Consider the following 21,223-nt stretch of genomic DNA (forward strand, 5'->3'; position numbering starts at 1 on the left):
ACTAAAATATTCTTGTTTAAGAGTAAACATAATAAGGGGCGGCTAGGTGGCGTAGTGGATAAAGCACTGGCCCTGGAGTCAGGAGTACCTGGGTTCAAATCGGGTCTCAGACACTTAATAATTACCTAGCCATGTGGCCTTGGGCAAGCCACTTAACCCCATTTGCCTTGCAAAAACCTTAAAAAAAAAAGAGTAAACATAATACCCCCTCCCCCCCCAAAATATAGAACCTCATGAGAACCTCATGAGAAATAAAGTAAAGGGGTGGCTAGGTGGTGTAGTGGATAAAGTGCTGGCCCTGGAGTCAGGAGTACCTGGGTTCAAATCTGGTCTAAGACACTTAATTACCTAGTTGTGTGGCCTTGGGCAAGCCACTTAACGCCCTTTGCCTTGCAAAAATCTAAAAAAATAAAAAAATAAATAAAGTAAAGGAAAGAGGAAAAAAATGTGCTTTAGCCTGTGTTCTGATATCGACAGCCCTGTCTCCGGTGGATCACATTCTTTATGATAAGTCCATTATAAAAGTTACTTCTATATTTTTCCATTGTTACTGTTGCTGATTGTAATTCCCTCCATCCATTTCTCCACTACCATATATTATATTTTCTCTCTTTCGTTTGACTCTGTCCCTCTTCTAAAATGTGCTGTAGGGTAACTGAGTGGTGTAGTGGACTAATCACCAGCCCTGGGACCAAGAGGCCCCAAGCCCACATACCACCCCTGAGACCCAGCAACCACCTGGGCCCGTGGTCCCAGACAGGCCATCCAATCCCAGCCCCTTGCAAGAAGTAAAAAAATGTGCTATATCTGATTGTTCTCCTATGATTTACCCTCTCCTCTATCACCCACATCCCCCCCTTCCCTCTTTCCCCCCTTCTTTCCTTTTTACTCTAGATGTCTATACCTTATTGAGTGTGTATGCTGTTTCCTCTCTGAGCCATTTCTGATGAGAGAGAAGGTTCCCTCATTCTCTCTCGCCTTCCCCCCTTTCCATATCATTGCAAAAGCTCATTGTAAAAAAAAATATTTTATATGAAGTATCTTAGCCTATTTCACTTCTCCTTTCTCTTACTCCCAGTGGATTTCCCTTTTAGCCATTGATTCCATTTTTACAATATATTATACCTTCAAATTCAGCTCTCTCCTATGCTTCATCTATAAAAGTTCCTTCTACATGCTCTATTAAATGAGAAGGTTCATATGAGTATTAGCAGTATCATTTTTTTCCATGCAGGAATACATGCAGTTCATCATCATTAAGTCCCTCATAATTTACCCTTCTTCTCCACTCTCTATGCTTCACCTGAGTCCTGTATTTGAAGATCAAACTTTCTGTTCAGCTCTGGTTGTTTCAAGAGGAACATTTGAAATTCTCCTGGTTCATTGAAAGTCCATCTTTTCCCCCTGGAAGAGGATGTTCAGTTTTGCTGGGTAGTTGATTCTCAGTTGTATTCCAAGCTCTTTTGCCTTCTGGAATATTATATTCCAGGTCCTACAAGCCTTTAATGTAGTTGCTGATAAGTACTGTGTGATCCTGACTGCAGCTTCACGATATTTGAATTGTGTCCTTCTGGCTGCTTGTAATATTTTCCCCTTGGCTTGGGAGTTCTGAACTATAATATTTCTGGGGGTTGTTTTTTTTGGATCTCTTTCCAGGGGAGATCAGTGGATTCTCTCCATTTCTATTTTGTCCTCTACTTCTAGGATATCAGGGCAATTTTCCTGTAGGATTTCTTTAAAAATGATGTCAAGGCTCTTTTCCTGCTCATGACTTTCAGGCATCATAATAATTTTTAAATTATCCTTCCTGAATCTGTTTTCCAGATCAGTTGTTTTTTCTATTTAAATTTTTTTTTTAGGATCAGTTGTTTTTGCAATAAGATGTTTCACATTTTTTTCTAATTTTTCATTCTTTTGGTGTTGAAGTATTGTGTCTTGACTTCTTGTAAAGTCAGCAGATTCCTTTAGCTCCATTCTACATCTGAAGGATTTGTTTTCCTCAGAGAGCTTTCTTATCTCCTTTTCCGTCTGGCTAGTTCTGTTTTTGTTTTTTTTTATTTAAATTTATTTTATTTTTGTACAAATGATTTTTTATACATTAGTAAAATATTTTTGTTTAAGAGTAAACATAATACCCTCCTCCCCAAAAATATAGGCCCTCATGAGCAATAAAGTAAAGGAAAGAGGAAAGAATTAAAATAAAATTTAAATAATAATAATAATAATGATAATGATGATGATGATGATGATGATGATGATGATGATGATGATGATGATGATGATGATAATAATAATGGCAGCTAAGTAGCACCTTGGATGGAGAACTGGCCCTGGAGTCAGGAGCACCCGAGCCCAAATCCAGCCCCAGACAACCAACAGTCACCCAGCTGTGCGACCCTGGGCAAGCCACCCCAACTCCACTGCCCTGCAAAAAAACCCCCAAAACCCCCCAAAATAAAATAAAATGATGATGATGATGATGATGATAATAGGGGTTGCCATGTGGTGCATTGGACAGAGCACTGACCCTGGAGTCAGGGCACCCAGGTCCAAATCCAGCCTCAGATACCCAACAGTCACCCAGCTATGCGACCCTGCACAAGCCACCCAACCTCATCCACCCCATAACCCCCCCAAATAACAACAATAATAATAATAATAATAATAATAAATGTACTTCAGTCTGTGTTCCAACACCACCAGCTCTGTTGTGGGTGGGTCACATTCTTTATGATAAGTCTATGACAAAAGTTACTTCCATAATTTTCCTCTGTTGCCATTGCTGATCACAACTCCCTCTTTTCCTACTTCTCCACTGCCATACACTATGTTTTCTCTCTCCTTTCACTCTGTCCCTTTTCTAAAATGTGCTGTTGTGTAGCTGAGTGGCTCAGCAGACTGATCATTGGTCCTGGGGCCAAGAGGCCCCGAGCCCACCTACCACCCCTAAGGCCCAGCAGGTACCCAACCTTGTGGTTCCAGACAGGCCATCCAATCCCAGTTCCTTGTAAGAAGTAAAAAAAGAAAATGTGTTATATCGGACCACTCTCCCCTGTGGTCCACCCTGTCCTCCATCACTCACACCCCCACCCATCTCCCTGTCCCTCTTCTCTCCTTATTCTGGATGTCTATACCCCATTGAGTTTATATGCTGTTTCCTCTCTGAGCCACTTCTGATGAGAGCGAAGGTTCCCTCATTCCCCCCTCACTTTCCCCTCTTCCGTATCATTGCAATAGATCATTGTAATAAAAAAATCTTGTTATATGAAATATCTTAGCCTATTCTACCTCTCCTTTCTCTTACTCCAATTACATTTCCCTTTTAGCCATTGACTCCATTTTTACAATATATTATATCTTCAAATTCAGCCTCTCCTGTGCTGCATCTAGAAAAGCTCCTTCTACCAGCTCTATTAAATGAGAAGTTTCCTATGAGTATTATCAGTATCATTTTTCTATGCCAGAATACATGTAGTTCATCATCATTAAGTCCCTCATATTTTATCTTTCTCCTCACTGTCTATACTTCACCTGAGTCCTGTACCTGAAGATCAAACTTTGTGTTCAGCTCTGGCCATTGCCACAGGAACATTTGAAATTCCCCTGGTTCATTGAAAGTCCATCTTTTCCCCTGGAAGTGGATGTTCAGTTTTGCTGGGTAGTTGATTTTTGGTTGCATTCTGAGCTCTTTTGTCTTCTGGTATATTATATTCCAAGCCTTACAAGCCTTTAATGTAGTTGATGCTAAGTCCTGTGTGATCCTGACTGCAGCTCCACAATATTTGAATTGTGTCCTTCTGGCTGCTTGTAATATTTTCTCTTTGACTTGGGAATTCGGGAACTTGGCTATAATATTCCTGGTCTTTGTTTTTTTTTGGATCTCTTTCCGGGGAAGATCAGTAGATTCTCTCAATTTTTATTTTGCCTTCTGCTTCCAGGCTATCTGGGCAGTTTTCCTGTAGGAATTCTTTAAAAATGATGTCAAGTCTCTTTTCCTGATCATGACTTTCAGGTATCCTAATAATTTTTAAATTATCTTTCCTGAATCTGTTTTCCAGATCAGTTTTTTTTTATTGAGATGTTTCACATTTTCTTCTAATTTTTCATTCTTTTGGTTTTAAAATATTGTGTCCTGATTTCTCGTAAAGTCAGCAGCTTCCTTTAGCGCCATTCTAGATCTGAAGGATTTGTTTTCCTCAGAGAGCTTTCTTATTTCCTTTTCCATCTGGTCAATTCTGCTTTTTAAAGCATTCTTCTCCTCAAAAACTTTTAAAACTGTTTTATCCATTTGGCCTAAGCTGGTTTTTAACATGCTTTTTTCTTCAGAATTTTTTTGGATCTCCTTGACTAAGTTGCTGACTTCTTTTTCATGTTTTTCCTGCATCTCTCTTACTTCTTTTCCCAATTTTTCTTCTATCTCCCTTACTTGATTTTCAAAATGTTTTTTGAGCTCTGTCATAGCCTGAGCCCAACTTACTTTGTCTTGTGGTCTTTAGATGTAGTAGCTTGTCCTTCCTCATCTTCAGATTGAGTATTTTGATCATTCTTGGGATCATGGACAAACTATTTCTCAGTGGTGTTCCTCTTTTTTCTCTGTTTACTCATTTCCCCAGCCTGTGCCTGGTTTTGGGGTGCTTCCTGATCTTTTGAGTATTATTCGGGCACCCTCTTTGGAGTTTTCTTGGGACACCCCACCGGGACCTTTATTCCTCCAAAGTCCTATGTTCTCTTGCCTGTATTTTGATTTGTAGATGTAGATGACCACAGGCACTCCCCGCTGCCCTGGAGCTGTGGGGAGGGTCCCTGCTATCTTAGTATGAAAGGCCAAACTGCAACCTGGATGGTGAAACACTTTTCCTGCAGAACTTCTAAGTTATCTTGGACTGGGAAAATGTATAACTCAGTCTTTCTGTAGGTTCTGCCCCTCTAAATTTTGGCTAGAGCCATGATTTGATGGCTTTTGGAGTTTTTTGGGAAATGCTACCTTCACATTGCCATCTTGGCTCCGTCCCCCCAAATCAGTTTTAAGTGATACTTGTTTTGCTTACCCCTGTTTTCTTTTTGTAGATTTCTTCCTCTGTCCCCTGATTATAGGAGATAATTTTTTTCTTTCCTTCTCTCTGTTCTCCTTCCTTGGGTATTCCTCTTCCCTTCTCTTTCCATTCTTTTAAGATCACCAAAGTATAATTAGCAGGCCTTCTGTCTAATTAGACTCATTATGTGACATGAAGATAATGTCCACATTAGAATGTCAACAATTTATCCTTGTTTAGTTCCTTATGATTGTTCATTTATATTCACCATTTTTGTCCTTTGATGCTAAAGTTTATGCTTCAGTTTTCCATGGAGCTCTAATATTTTTATCGGGAATGCTTGGAAGTCCTCTATTTCATTAAATAATAAGCTTTTCTGTATAATTTATTTTTGGTTGTAAGTCTGTGGTCTTTGATTTCTAGAATATCATATTCTGATATCTTTTATAGTAGTATCTGCTAAATTATATGTGATCTTGACTGTGGCTCTTTGATACTTTAACTTTTTCTTTCTTATTGGTTGTAGTGATTTTTCTTTCACTTTGAAAATCTGAATTTCTTCTGTGATGTTCCTGTGATTTCATTTTGAGTGACTGGTGGACTTTTTGTTTCTATTTTATCCGCTACTTTTGAGATTTGAGTATTTTTATTTCATGATTTTTTTTTTTTTTAGGTTTTTGCAAGGCAAATGGGGTTAAGTGGCTTGCCCAAGGCCACACAGCTAGGTAATTATTAAGTGTCTGAGACCAGATTTGAACCCAGGTACTCCTGACTCCAGGGCTGGTGCTTTATTCACTGATCCACCTAGCTGTCCCTATTTCATGATTTCTTGAAATGTTTTTTTTTTTTTAATTTTGACTTTCAGGTAGTCCACGGTTTTTTTAAAATTATTTCTCCTTGATTTGTTTTCTAGGTCAATGGTCTTCGTAATGATACCTTTAATTTTTTTTTCAGACTCTTTACTCTGTTTTAGTATTTCTTGTTGATTCATGAGTCATTATCTTCTAATTTGTTCCATTCTAATTTTAAATGATTTTGTTGCTTGTGTTAAGTTTTGTTCCTCTTGTGCTAAACCCTTTGCAATTCTTTTTTCCAAAGTTTTATTTTCTAGTTTTTTCCTCTTAAACTCTAATTTCATTTATAAAACATTTTTAACCCTGTCTTTCCTTTTAGAATTTAGTTTTTCTCTTTTCAAAAAATTCTAGTTGAACTTGTGCCCAAATTGTGTTTTTCTTTTGATGTTTTGCTTGTAATTGTTTTGGAGTGATTCTTCTTTTTCTGTGTTTGTATCCTGAGCATCCTTGTCACTATAATAATTTTTTTGTGTTGGGATTCTTATTTTTTTCATTCTTTCAACTTATTTCCTGATTTTAGACTACATGTTAGATCTAGTTTCTGCCTACTTTTGACTCCTGTCTCTTTGTAACTCACTATCTTACTATCTTTTATCTCACCAGGGAGTACATGTGTCTGCTCCCCTTGTTAACTCTGTCAGTTTTTCTTTGTGTTGGAGTGGCCCCATCTTTGGATTATCTTTTCCCATTGTGGTCGTACACGTCTGGTCACTTTTACCTACATATGTTCCTTCTCTCTACCATTGCTCCTGATCCTCTAGACCTTTTTTTGATGCAGACTGGCATATTTGGAAAAAATGAATCCTAGGAAACTATAAGGCCCACACTCTTGGGGCATTTGTGTGTATATCATATTGGGTTGCCAAACATTGAATAACAAATTGTCTTTGCCTCAAACTGTTTTTCCAGCTTCACTCTCTTAATACCATCAGTGTTCTACCATTCTCTCAATCTTCCATGCTTAAAATTCTCAGACTTATCTTTGCATCTTCTCCTTCCTCTAGTTCTTGCATAATCAATTGACTTAATCCTATTTACTAGTTCAGCACATTATCAATTTTTTTTCTGGAATATTTCCTGTCAATTCTTTCATCTACCTGCTGCTGAATCTGCCTTTAAAATATCTATTTTGTCTACCCTCTTTCTATTCCTTTTTCCACTCTGAAGTTCAAGCCTTCACTACCACCAACTTAGAGAATCACAGAGGCCTCCTAACAGATCTTCCTAGCTCTCTTCTTCTCCTCTAAATCCATTTTTCACATTGAAACCAAATTAATTTTCTTTATGTAGAGATGTCACTTAAGTGCTCAAAATCCCTTTCATGGCTCTCTGTTCTTCAGTGGGTAAAGTGCATTCCCTTTTTTTTTTTTTGGCATTTAGGACTTTCACAGTCTGGTACTATTCTGCTTTTCAACTTAATTTCCTGTGATTCATCTAGACAGACTTTATGCTATGACCAAAATTCCTTTGTATTTTTTTTTGGGGGGGTGACCAGGACACAGACCTTTATTTCAAATACTGGTGAGGTGGGGGATGGGGCAGGAGGCAGGTCAGGGGGCAGAGGGCATGCCCTCCCAACCCATAGGCCATGGCCAAGCCCCTCCAAGGGGCTCCAGAAGGGGCAGATGGCGGTGAGGGCCAGAGGGACACAGCATGGACACAAAAGGGGGGACAGCTCCCCTGGCCAGGGCAGCCGGGCCCCCAGGCAAACCAATAAATTAAGAGCAGGGCACAGCAGGGCAGGGCAGGGCAGGGCCCTCCCATTGCTTCAGGCCTAGTCTCCCATTTTGACTTCAGAAGTCTGAAGAATGGCCACGATAACCCCAAAGAGGCCGATAGCACTGCCAAAGATCTCTACGATGAGGATCTTGATGAAGAGGCTGGCATTCTGGGCATCAGCCAGGGCAGCTCCACTGCCCACGATGCCCACGCACACACCGCAGAAGAGATTGGACAGGCTCACGGTGAGGCCAGCGCCAAACATGGAATAGCCTGCGTGGTAATTACGATTTCCAATTTCTTTGGGGGTGGTGCCGGTGAAGGACTGTGCCATGTTGCTGATGACAGTGACCATGATGATACCATAGATGGCCACAGCCTTGCAGAAGATGATGCTGACCAGGTTCTTGGTCTTGATCCTGGGGGCCTTGACCCCTCCCCCGAGCATGGATGAGCCTGTGATGTAGATGCCCCAGGCCACCCCCACCACAGAGAGCAAGATGGCCAGCCCGATGCCCAGGTTGGACTACATGTAGGGGGAGGTCTCTGTGAGGAACCAGGCCACATCAAAGCAGAAGCCCAAGTTGAAGATGGTGTAGCAGGTTCCCACGACGAGGAGGCAGCTCCAGATGGCCATGGACAAGCTGGAGTACAGCAGCGCGAGGCCGCCAATGGCGGCGCTGGGGTTCAAGGGCCGGGGTCGGGGGTCGCGGTCACTGGCCAAGCCCGAGCCTACTGAGCTCCGCCGCCTCCTCCCGCCCGTCCCTGCGCCCGGTCACCTCACGTCCTGTATTATCTTTTGGATGTGCCCTGCTTGCTGTTTCCTCCTTCCCATGCCTGTGTTCACCCTCTTCTCTGTCTTCAATCAGCTTTTGTTTTAAAGCTCATCTTAGGTATTCTTTCTTTCTTGAAACTTTTCCTGATCACTGCAGTTGGTAATGATAACATAACAGTAGTTATAGAGTGCAGAGAACCCAAGGAATCCCAGCTTTGTGACTCCTGTGCAAGTCACTTCACCTCTGTTTGCCTTGGTTCTTTTTTTTTTTTAAAGGTTTTTGCAAGGCAAATGGGGTTAAGTGGCTTGACCAAGGCCACACAGCTAGGTAATTATTAAGTGTCTGAGGCCGGATTTGAACTCAGATACTCCTGACTCCAGGGTCGGTGGTCTATCCACTGGCGCCACCTAGCCATCCCTGCCTTGGTTCTCTCATCTGTAAAATGAGAATCAAGAGCACCTACTTTCCAGAGTGGTTGTGAGGATCAAAGGAGATAATAATTGTAAAGTATACTATAAGTGCTATAAGTAAGTGCTATAAAAAGGTAGTGATTATTATGATTCTGATTATTTTGTATTTATCAGGTATTGTATGTATATATCTAGAATTAGGTTCATGAGCAGAGTGATGTAGAAAGTACTAGAAGGCCTGGTTTCAAATCCTTTCAGTGTCTTTGTGACCCTGGGCAAGGCTCTTTGATTTTCCTGAGGCACAGGCAGTCTGCCTAAGGCTTCTCTGATGTAAAGGAGACATTGGAATCGGCCTGGTTGGAGGGAGTTCCTACATGGAGTAATCTGGGATTCCTACAGTAATCTGCATCTATCTGTATGACCCGTCTGTATACACAGACACATAGAGATACACACACACACACACACCTCTCTCTCTCTTACTTTCTACTACTAGTCAGTGAGTACCACAGGAGAAGACATTATGTTTTATCTATGCTTTTTATCTCCCCCCATATCTAACACAGTACCCTACACTCAGCTAATGCTTTACTAAATTGTTATTGCATTACAAAGAAGTTAATATTTCTCTTTTACAGTTAACATTTCTATGTTTCCACACCTTGGAATCAGGAATTGTATGTTAAGAATCAAGTCTCAGTTGCAGAGTTTACAAAACTGATTTTTACTTCCAGGTGACAGATAACATCAGTCAAAACACGATCCTGGAATATGTCATGATCAATAGCATCTTTGAAGCTATTTTACAGGTAGGTTATTTTCTCTTGTGGATGAGTAGATAAACCTCATCCCCTGGGGGGGTCTCTCTGAATTTCCTTGGGCTAGGAATCAACACTATCTTGTATTTTTTATTCTTATAGATCCTTTCCCACCCTCCAAGTCGCAGAGAACATGGATATGATGCTGTTGTCCTTCTGGCTTTGTTGGTGAATTATAGGAAGTATGAGGTGAGAGTGCCCAGCACCACACATCCTTAGACTTTTTTGTGTTAAGCCACGTCACCTTTTGTGAAGTATTTTTTATATAGCTTGCATTTCTTTTGCCACATTACTTGCCCTTCTCCCTTTGTTCTCACTGCAGGCTGATCTTGACTTTCGTAGGTAGATTTTGTAAAAAATGTATTTGTATTCTAAAGTTAAGAAATACCACATAAAATGGGTATTTCCATTTACTTGGTGTAGCAGAAGAGGAGGATCATACATTAACCTGCAGAGTGCAAATATATAGAGCTTGCTTTATTTTCACTAGTAAGTTTGTTCAACCTCTAGCTTTCTAAGTTGTTCTGCTTGTCTGTGCTGCTTTCTCTTCCCTGCATTTTTAAAAGGCTGTTTCAATAACCCTTTATCCTTCTTTTTCTTTTCTTTATATTCTATTATTCTTCTTTCCTTCCCTCTCCTCTCACTTTCCATCAGGGAAAAAAATGAAAAGAAAAAGTCCTTGTAACATATTCCAGGAAGATCTTGTTTTATAAAGTAAAGGTGTCCCTAAAAATTTGTGTGCAATTTTTGGTAAATTGAATCTTATTTTAAATGTATAAGGGGAACTCACTATTTAAGAATCCCCATAGTGAATCCTTCCATAAGGTAATTAATTATCCTCTAATTTGAATTTTCATTTAGCAATTTTCTCAAAATGGTTACTTATATTAGAATTTTCATTGGTTTGGGAGTTATTTTATATTTTATTTTTTTAATTTACATTTTTATTTATTTACACATTACTAAAATAGTCATGTTGTAAGGGTAAACATAATCCTCCCTCCCCCTAAATAAAAAATCCCTCACTAGAAATGAAGTGAAAGAAAGGGAAAAAAAATATGCTTCAATCTTTGTTCAGAGACCATCAGCTCTATCTCTGGGGTGGATCATGTTCTTTATCATATGTCCATCAGAGAAGTTACTTCCATATTTTCCCCACAGTTTCTATTGCTGATTGTCTTTCCCTCCATCCATTCCTCCCTATTTATTCTATTTTCTCTCTTCTTTCACTCCTTCCCTCTTCAAAAGTGTGCTATGGGGCAGTTGAGTGGCACAGCAGACAGCACTGGTCCTGAGGCCAGGAGGCTCCAAGCACACATCCTACCCCAGAGACCCACCCAGCCATGTGGTCCTGGATAGGCCACCCAACCCCACCACCCTGCAAAAAACAAACAAAAAAAGTGTTGTATTTGACTACCCTTGCCTATGATCTACTCTCTCCTCTGTCATCTACACCTTCTCTCTGCTTCCCCTGTCCCCTTTCTCCCATCCTTTTCCTCTCCTTTTTCCTCTGGGGTAAAAGATTTCTATACCCTATTAAGTCTGTATGTTGTTTCCTCTCTGAGCCATTTCTGATGAAAATAAAGCGAGCACTCATTCCCCCTTCATCTTTTCCTCTTCCACTCTATTGCAACAGCTTTTTTCTTGACTTTTTTTTTTTCAAGGCAATGGGGTTAAGTGGCTTGCCCAAGGCCACACGGCTAGGTAATTATTAAGTGCCTGAGGTCAGATTTGAACTCAGGTACTCCTGACTCCAAGGCCAGTGCTGTATTCACTATGCCACCTAGCTGCCCCCCCCCTTTATAAAATTTTTCTTGACTCTTTTACATGAAACATCTTTGTCCATTCTACCTCTCCTTTCCCTTTCCTCCAGTACATTGCCTTTTCGCCCTTTGACTCCATCTTTACAGTATATTGTACCTTCAAATTCAACTCCCTCCTTGCCTTGTGTGAATATGCTCCTTCTACTCTATTAAATGAGAACGTTCATATGAAAATTATCATTATCATCTTCCCATGCAGAAATACATGTAGTTCATGATCATTAAATCCCTCATAATTTACCCTTCTTGTCCACCCTCTCTGTGCTTCATCTGAGTCCTGTACTTGAAGATCAAACTTTCTGTTCAGTTCTGGCTGCTTTAACAGGAACATTTGAAATTCCCTTATTTCATTGAATGTCCATCTTTTCCCCTGGAAGAGGATTTTCAGTTTTGCTTAGTAGTTGATTCTTGGTTGCATTCCAAGTTCTTTTGCCTATGGAATATTATATTCCAAGCCCTATCAGCTGTTAATGTGGATGCTGCTATGTAATCCTGACTATAGCTCCATGATATATGAATTGTTTCCTTTTGGCTGCTTTTAATATTTACTCTTTGACTTGAGAGTTCTGGAATTTGGCTGTAATATTCCTAGCTATAATGTTCCTCTTTCAGGAGGAGATCAGTAAATTCTGTTTTTTTTTTTTTTTTTAATAATAGTATTCTTTCCCTTTTTTAAATTTAGCTTTTGCAAGGCAATGGGTTAAGTGACTTGCCCAAGGTCACACAGCTATGTAATTGTTAAGTGTCTGAGTCTGGATATTAATTCAGGTCCTCCTGACTCTAGGGCTGGTGCTCTATCCACTTGTGCCACCTAGCTGCCCCAATTCTCTCAGTTTCTAGTTTATCCTCTACTTCTAGGATATTAGGACAATTCTCTTGTAGAAATGCTTTAAAAATAAAGTCAAGGTTCTTTTCCTGATCATGACTTTCTGGTAGCCCAGTCATTTTTAAATTGTCTCTTCTGGATCTGTTATTCAAGTCAATTGTTTTTCAAATGAGATATTTCATGTTTTCTTCTAGTTTTTCATTCTTTTGGTATTGTTTATTGTTTCTTGATTCTTTGCAAAATCATCAAATTCCTATAACTCCATTCTGTATTTTCTCCCATGAGCTTTCTTATTTCCTTTTCTGTCTAGCCAATTCTACTTTTTAAGGTATTCTTCTCCTCATTAACTTTTTGGATTACTTTTTCAATTTGACCCAAACTGGCTTTTAAGATGATGTTTTCTTCAGCATTTTTTTTTGTATCTCTTTCATCAAGCTGGTGATGTGATTTTCATGTTTTTTTTCTGCATTGCTCTCATTGCTCTTCCAAGTTTTTCCTCAGCCTCCCTTACTTGATTTTCAAAATCTTTTTTGAGATCTGCCATGACTTGAGACCAATTCCTATTTTTTTCTTGGAGGCTTTGGAAACAGAAGCTTGGACTTTGTCATCTCCTGAACATGTGTTTCTCCATGGGACCAAAGTAATTGTCTATGATCAGGTTTCTTTTTTTCTATTTACTCATTTCCCCAGCCTGTGCCAAGCTTTTGAGTTGTTATTGGGACACCCCTGCAAGGACTTCAGTTCGTTCAATGTCTTATTAGAAGCTCTGACTGCTCTCCTGACCTGTGCTTTGGTCTGGAGATGACCACAGGCATTTCTTTCTACCCTGGAACTGTGAGGAGGGTCCCTGCTCCACTATAGTAGTATAGGGCCCAGACTGTGACCTGGATCTGAATGTGAACAAAGTACCAGAGTCCTGTCCCAGGGACAGAAAAGAGACTTTGACAGTCTTCCCTCACCCCCTTACCTTCTGTGGGCTGAGTGCTCTGGAATCAGTTACAGGCAGCTCCCTGCTGGGTGACTCTGAGCCTACTTCTGTTTCCCAGGACTTGGGCTGCAATGAGGACCGTGGCTGTGCTGAGGACCACACTGGCTTGGGCTCTGCCCTCACGCTGTCAGAGGTTTCCCCACTGATCTTCCAGGTTGTGCTTGGTGTTCCCTGGGTTGGCAGGTCTGGAAACTGCTTCCACTGCCACAACCTGGTGCTCCTAGGGACCCAGGCCAGGTTTGGGAGTTCTTATGCATTATTTTTGGACATTACCTAGAAGCTGGAGACTTTCCTTTTCCAAATTTGTTTGGAGCTGTAGTTTTTTCATTTGGGTTAATTAGATCCTTAATTTACTGTTTTCTAAATTTAAGTTCTTTTTAATCCAGAGATGCTAGTCCTGCTTCCTCTACTCAAAAAAGGCAGAACAAACAAACAAGATGGGAAAGACTTAAGAGACACATAAAGAACAGTGTATAGGAATAAGGGGAGTGCATCGTACTAGTCTTTATCAAGTACAGTAACAAGGATCCCTTCTCTAGGTAGGCCCGATTCCTTTTATCTGCATAATACCCAAAGTGGACTAGAGCTGTCAGTCCTAAGCTCTTCTGTTTGCCAGAGGAGCTTTTTGTGATACTTGTCAACTTTTGTTTATTCTAGTTGAGGACAAAATTTATGGGCAGTGCAAACACTAGACTCATTTTCTTTTAGAAAAGAAGAGGGGAAGGCTGTCTAGTGTTTAAAAGATAGACTTGAACCAATATTAATTAGTTATAAATTCCCAGGACTCAGTAGCTTCTCTTTGAGAATGGTATAGAAACAAAGAAATGAAATGACAGAGCTACAAATAAATGTCATTGATCTCTAATCCCTGTTGTTTTGTAAAACTTGGAAGACCTGCCTTGATAGACATTTTGTTTTTTCTCATGCCTCTGGAGTAGGAATTTTTAACCTTTTTTTGTGTCATTGACCTCTCTTAAAGTCCAATGAAACTTCTTTTCACAATAAAGTTTTTGAATATATAAAATACAGAAGACTTTAAAAGATAATATATTGAAAGAAGCAAGTTCATTGATCCCAGATTTCTAGTATTTTATTTCAGCAATATGAAAATCAGCAGAGAAGAATCAATGGAGGGGTTAGTTGAAGGAGTTGAATTTTACATGAGAGAGGTAATCCATCTCCAAGCATCCTGCTTGGATACAAGTGACTATTTTGGGATTAGCTTGGTTTTTTTTTGTGAGGGAATTGGGCCCTGACTCTACCCAGTATTATCCCCTGAAATAATGTGAAAAGAGTGATCAATGCAGAGGAGGAAGAGAGGAGAGATTAAAATTCTAAGCTAAACTGTGTTTTGGTTCTTCAGAAGAGTCTGAAAGAATTAAAACTGGTAGAATAAGACAGATATTTGGGCAAAATTTATCTGGTTTCTGCAGCTTTTAGTAAAAATCCTTCACCAGAATATTTTTCATTTTGCAAATTTCTAACCTATATCAAACTACTTGCTTTCTCAATGAAGGGGATTGGGGTAGGAAGAAAGAGAATTCAGAACTCAGGGTTTTATTTATTTTTATTTTTTTGTGCAAATTTTTTTTATGCATTACTAAAATATTCTTGTCTAAGAGTAAACATAATACCCCCTCCCCCCCAAAAATAGACCCTCATGAGCAATAAAGAGAAAAAATCAAATAATGATAATGATAATAATAATTAATTGATGATGATGATGATGATGATGATGATGATGATTATAGGGGCAGTGGATGGAGCACCAGCCCTGGAGCTAGGAGCACCTAAGTCCAAATCCGGCCCCAGACACCCAACAATCACCTAGCTGTGTGACCCTGGGCAAGCCACCCCAACCCATTGCCCTGCAAAAACCCCTAAAAAACAAACCCAAAATAATAATGATAATGATAATAATAATAATAATAACAACAACAACAACAACAACAACAACAATAATAATAGGGGTGGCTCGGTGGTGCAGCAGACAGAGCACCAGTCCTGGAGACCAGGAGCACCTGGGTCTAAATCTGACCTCAGACACGCAACAATCACCCAGCTGTGCGGGCCTGGGCAAGCCACCCAACCCCACTTGCCCTGCACCCCTCCCCAACAAAATAATGATGATAATAATAATAATAATGAAAATGTGCTTCAGTCTGTGTTCCAATACCTCCAGCTCTGTTGTGGGTGGATCACATGCTTTATGATAAGTCCATCACAAAAGCTACTTCCATATTTTTCCACTGCTGATCACATCTCCCTCCATTTATACTTCCCCACTACCATATACTATATTTTCTCTCTCCTTTCACTCTTCCCTCTTCTTAAATATGCTGTACATGGCTGAGTGGTGCAGCAGACAGATCACCGGCCCTGGTGCCAAGAGGCCCCGATCCCACATACAAACCCAGCAACCACCTGGCCCTGTAGTCTCAGACAGGCCATCCAATCCCAGCCCCTTGCAAGAAGTAAAAAAGAAAATGTGTTATATCTGACCACTCTCCCCCACAGTCCACCCTCTCCTCCATCACTCACATCCCCACCTTTCCCCTGTCTCCCTTCTCTCCTTCTTACTCTAGATGTCTATACTCCTTTGAATATATATGCTGTTTTCTCTCCTAGCCACCTCTGAGAATGAAGGTTCCTTCGTTCCCCCTCACCTTCCCCCCTTCCATATCATTGCAGTAGCTTGTTGTAATAAAAAAATCTTATTATGTGAAATATCTTAGCCTATTCCACCTCTCCTTTCTTACTCCCATTACCTTCCCTTTTAGCCATTGACTCCATTTTTACAATATATTATATCTTCAAATTCAGCTCTCTCCTGTGCTTCATCTATAAAAGCTCCTTCTACCTGCTCTATTAAATGAGAAGTTTCTCATTAGTATTATCAGTATCATTTTTCTATGCAGGAATACATGTAGTTCATCATCATTAAGTCCCTCATATTTTACTTTTCCACTCTCTATGCTTTACCTGAGTCCTATATTTGAAGATCAAACTTTCTGTTTAGCTCTGGCCATTCCAGTAGGAACATTTGAAATTCCCCTGGTTCATTGTAAGTCCATCTTTTTCCCTAGAAGAAGACATTCAGTTTTTCTGAGTAGTTGATTCTTGATTGCATTCTGAGCTCTTTTGCCTTCTGGAATATTATATTCCAAGCCTTACAAGACTTTAATGTAGTTGCTGCTAAGTCCTATGTGATCCTGACTGCAGCTCCAATATTTGAATTGTGACCTTCTGGTTGCTTGTAATATTTTCTCTTTGACTTGGGAGTTCTGGAACTTGGCTATAATATTCCTGGGGGTTTTTTTTTTTTTTTGGATCTCCAGGGGAGAATGGTGGATTCTCTCAGTTTCTATTTTTGCCCTCTGCTTCTAGGATAGCTGGGCAGTTTTCCCTGTAAGAATTCTTTAAAAATGATGTCAAGTCTCTTTTGCTGATGATGACTTTCAGGTATCCTAATAATTTTTAAATTATCTTTCCTGAATCTGTTTTCCAGATCAATTGTTTTCTCAATGAGATGTTTCACATTTTCTTCTAATTTTTCAGTCTTTTGGAGTTGAAATATTCTGTCTTGACTTCCTGTAAAGTCAGCAGATTCCTTTAGCTCCATTCTACATCTGAAGGATTTGTTTTCCTCAGAAAGCTTTTTTATTTCTTTTACCATCTGTCCAATTCTGCTTTTTAAAGCATTCTTCTTCTCAATAACTTTTTGTACTGTTTTATCCATTTGACTTATGCTGGTTCTTAACATGTTATTTTCTTCAGCATTTTTTTGGGTCTCCCTGACTAAGCTGCTGACTTCTTTTTCATGTTTTTCCTGCATCTCTCTTATTTCTTTTCCCATTTTTTCTTTTACCTCCCTCACTTGATTTTCAAAATCTTTTTTGAGCTCTGTCATAGCCTGAACCCAATTTCCATTTTTCTTGCAGTCTTTAGATACAGGAACTTGTACTTCCTCATCTTCAGATTGAGTATTTTGATCCTTCTTGGGATCATAGACAATGTATTTTTCAGTGGTGTTCCTCTTTTTTTCTCTGTTTACTCATTTCCCCAGCCTGTGCCTGGTTTTGGGGTGCTTCCTGGGCTTTTGAGTATTATTGGAACCCCCCCAAACAAGGATCTCATTGTGTGAAGCTCTGTCTTCCCTCCTGGTCTGTGAATGACCACAAGTGCACCCTTCTGCCATGGGGCTGAGTTGGGGGGGTTCCTGCTAGAACTTAGGGTTTTAAAAGTGAATATTGAAATTTGTGTTTATATGTAATTGGGGAAAATAGAATAAGAAATTAAACATAAAAAACAGTCCTTCACCAGAAGCTACTAAGCTAACTTGGGTAACCATGGAGAGGAAGGGAGCTTGACAATACTGTGAGAAATTCCGAATGGACTTAAAACCAATTGGTCATCAATAACACAAGGGAAACGGAATTCTATGTAAACTAGTCTGAATTACTGTGTGTGTTCCTACTACTTCTCCTGTTATATATTCTGGAGAAGCTGTAACCTCCCATGAAAGGTGCTTGGGCCAGCACAGAAGCTTGCTGCTTGGCCAGACTTTGAAAAGGTGAGTGATAGATTAGGCTGGCCCTAGGGACAGGAATGAGGAATGTCAGAGCATAATTTCATATGCCCTCACACATGGAATAATATTGCTTCCTGTTTGGCCATCTCCTCTACCGAGACAGGAAAGGGATAAAGGAAAAAGTCTCAAGAAGAGGAATGAAAACAAGTGATGCTTAGATTTTTTTTTTAAGTATAAGTGTATAAATTGGAATGATTCTCTGTAGGTTTCCTAGTTTTTAGCACTGCCCTGTGGTATGAAAAGTAACAGATCTTGGGGCTAAAAGAACAAGCTGAAATTGGTGAATAGCATGATCTGTGTCCATGGAATAGCAAATTTTAGTAGCTTGGTACTGTTCCAGTGGATAGGGCACTGGACTGGGCATTAGGAAGATCTGAGTTCAAATCCTGCCTATGGGCAGGGCAAATCATTTTATTTGATTTGTGTGATTGCCTGGGCAAATAACTTTATTGCTGCTTGTCTCAGTTTCCTCTCTTGTAATTTGGAGGAAATATTAGCACCTACCTTAGATATTTCACTTAAAGTTCTTTATAAATATTACCTCTTATTATTATTTTGTGGCATATAGTACCCTGACCACATGGAGGCTGGCCACCTTTCTGTGACAAAAGCACTCACTTAGTCCCTATTAGCTACTATCTTCAGCATAAAGTTCGACCAGAACTTAATTTTGTTCCTTCTGTCTATTTTCAGTTGTTCCTATTTTTCTTTTTCAAAGAGTTTTCTTTGGAACTAGAAAATAAACTTTGAAAGGACTCTAACCAAGTAGGTTTCATGAGGGAGAACATTTTTGTTCATGCTACAGTAACTTCTTCAATAATGACTGCTTTATACTCTGTCCTTATTAACATGGACACAGCATTCTTTAACTCAGTTGATGGAATGGAGAACTTTTGAGTACAAGATTCTTAAATTACTGGTTCAAGTCAGGTCCAAGGCAGGTAGTGTCCATGTTCTTAGAGGCAGTGAGTATGGTATAGTGGAAAGAATGCTGGGGTTAGGAAGACTTGGGTTTGAATCTTGGGTTTGAATCTTGTCTATGACACTGGACTGACAGTCACTTGTCTGAGTCTCATATGTAAAATGAGAAGGTTAAATTGAATAACTTCTAAGATCCCTTCCAGATCCAAATCTGTGATCCTAAGATCTTGTTGTGCCTTGAAGTAGCCCACTCTGGGCAGGGTAAGAGTTTTGTCCTTGATGGCTTGTCATCAAACTTGGTAGCATTTCCTGGTCATTCAAGTGCTAACTTTGCCCATCTGAGAGCTGAGTACCCTTGGACTCCCTCAGGAGCTTATAACTCTCCCTTTCAGTTTTCATTTACAATTTTTTTTAACAATATAGGGTTTTTATAATGCAACATTGTCTTTCCCTGCATCCTACTTAGACAGTAAAGATGCCCCCAGAAACTAGTTTTAATAGGGTCTGCATGGGGGATTAGGCTGTTCAATTAAGGGACCCTGGTTACAGCAATGGGTTTTCAAGAATGGGTTTTCTTGGTGGTTGTAAAACCCATCGATCTGAGAACTATTATTCCCTGATCCCTTTGGATTTCAAGAACTATTTCCTGAGATACCTTGTGATGTTCTTGAATAGCCAGGGGTGGACAATATCAGGGGAATGGGTCACTAGTGCTTGTTCAGTTTTGTAGGTGTTGGTTCAACAGCTAAACCATTTTGACTCTTTTCATATGATGCCAAGCTGGGATTAGGTCTGGAAGTGCTAGAGAAATCCTCCAGTACAGCAAGTGATGGGACAATCACTAAGTCCCAGTGTCCTTGGCCAGATTGTAGTTTGGGTAATTACATCCTGTTTCCTTCAGTTCCCCCTGCAGTGTTATTGGGTATCAGATCCATAAACAGCCTCTCTCTGACTGTTAAGCAGCTGCCACTTTCCACCCCCAAGGTGGCTTTGTTTCACGGGTGGGTGAATCAGACCCTGTATGTGGCTGGTGAAATGTTTGGGGAGCCTTTGGGATGAAAATGCTCCATAAGTGCAAGTTAGAAACTTATAAAAAAGTGCCTACTGGGGGAAGAGGATGCTTATGGATCCTTAGAGTCAGCTGTCTCTATGGATTTAGCAAATCGTTGGCAGAATAAGACCAAGTAGGTTTTGCAGAGTGTTCATTTATAACTAATAGAAAACAATAGAGAAGTTGAATGTAGTCCTGAGTTTTTCAGGCCAGTTGAGAGACAGGACTCTGTGTGTGTGTATGTGTGTGTGTGTGTGTGTGTGTGTGTTTATGTCTGCTCTAAATGAAAGGATTGGGGGGTCAGGTAGAAGGGAATGAAACTGGATGACTTCAGGTACAGTGGGAGGAAGCCTTGTGTATTGACAGAGACAAACAGCTAAGTCCCTGTGGAAGCATTTTAGTTCAGTGTTTTGCTAAATAGCTAATGGGCTCTTTATTAAACTAGGCCAAACTAACCTGGAGCCTCTTCTTTTGTTTAACAGTCCGTGAACCCTTATATTGTAAAGCTGTCCATTGTGGATGATGAAGCCACCCTCAATGTGAGTATTTGGCACCTTGTACACTGTCTACTCTGTTTATATTCAGTACCATAGGCATTTCTTTTTTCTTTTCTTTTTTTTATTTAAGGCAATGTGGTTAAGTGACTTGTCCAGGATCACACAGCTAGGTAACTATTAAGTATCTGAGTCCAGATTTGAATTCAAGTTCTCCTGACTCCAGGGCCAGTGCTCTATCTACTGTACCACATTGCCTTTGCATAAGTATTTATTTTTTTAGAAAGATTATGTTTATTTTGAGTTTTATGTTTTTCCCTCATTCTTGCTTCCCTCCCCCCACCCCCCACAAGAAGGCATTCTGTTAGTCTTTACATTGTTTCAATGATATACATTGATCTCAGTTGAATGTGTTGAGAGAGAAATAAGGAAGTATGAGATAGCAAGATTACATAATAAGATAACTTTTTTCCCCCCTAAATTGAAGGTAATAGTGTTTGGCCTTTGTTCAAAGTCCACAATTCTTTCTGTGGATACAGATGGTATTCTCCATCACAGATACCCCAAAATAATCCCTGGTTGTTGTACTGATAGAATGAGCAAGTCCATCAAGGTTGATCATCACCCCCATGTTAGGGTGCACAGTGTTTTTCTGGTTCTGCTCATCTCTTTAAGCGTCAGTTCATGTAAATCCTTCCAGGCTTCCCTGAATTCCCATCCCTCCTGGTTTCTAATAGAGCAGTAGTGTTCCATGACATACATATACCACATTTTTTTAAGCCATTCCCCAAATGAAGGACATTCACTTAATTTCCAATTCTTTGCCACCACAAACAGGGCCACTATGAATATTTTTGTACAAGTGATGTTTTTACCCTTTTTCATAATCTCTTCAGGGTATAGACCCAGTAGTGGTATT

General features: G+C 39.9%; 1 protein-coding gene and 1 pseudogene across 4 annotated transcripts in view; one reads left to right on the plus strand and one right to left on the minus strand.

The window, feature by feature from the left end:
- Positions 1-21,223, plus strand: part of ARMH3 (armadillo like helical domain containing 3) — a 269,046-nt gene that overhangs the window by 29,443 nt on the left and 218,380 nt on the right. For all 4 annotated transcript variants that reach the window (XM_074233858.1, XM_074233861.1, XM_074233860.1 and 1 more), the window contains exons 7-9: positions 9,527-9,601; positions 9,713-9,799; positions 20,293-20,349. In XM_074233858.1, coding sequence (XP_074089959.1) covers positions 9,527-9,601; positions 9,713-9,799; positions 20,293-20,349 — 219 coding nt within the window. The remainder of the gene's footprint in view (positions 1-9,526; positions 9,602-9,712; positions 9,800-20,292; positions 20,350-21,223) is intronic.
- LOC141520460 (V-type proton ATPase 21 kDa proteolipid subunit c'' pseudogene) lies at positions 7,655-8,441 on the minus strand (annotated as a pseudogene).

Source organism: Macrotis lagotis, chromosome 4 (genome assembly GCF_037893015.1).
Source record: "Macrotis lagotis isolate mMagLag1 chromosome 4, bilby.v1.9.chrom.fasta, whole genome shotgun sequence".
Classification (NCBI taxonomy): Eukaryota; Metazoa; Chordata; class Mammalia; order Peramelemorphia; family Peramelidae; genus Macrotis; species Macrotis lagotis.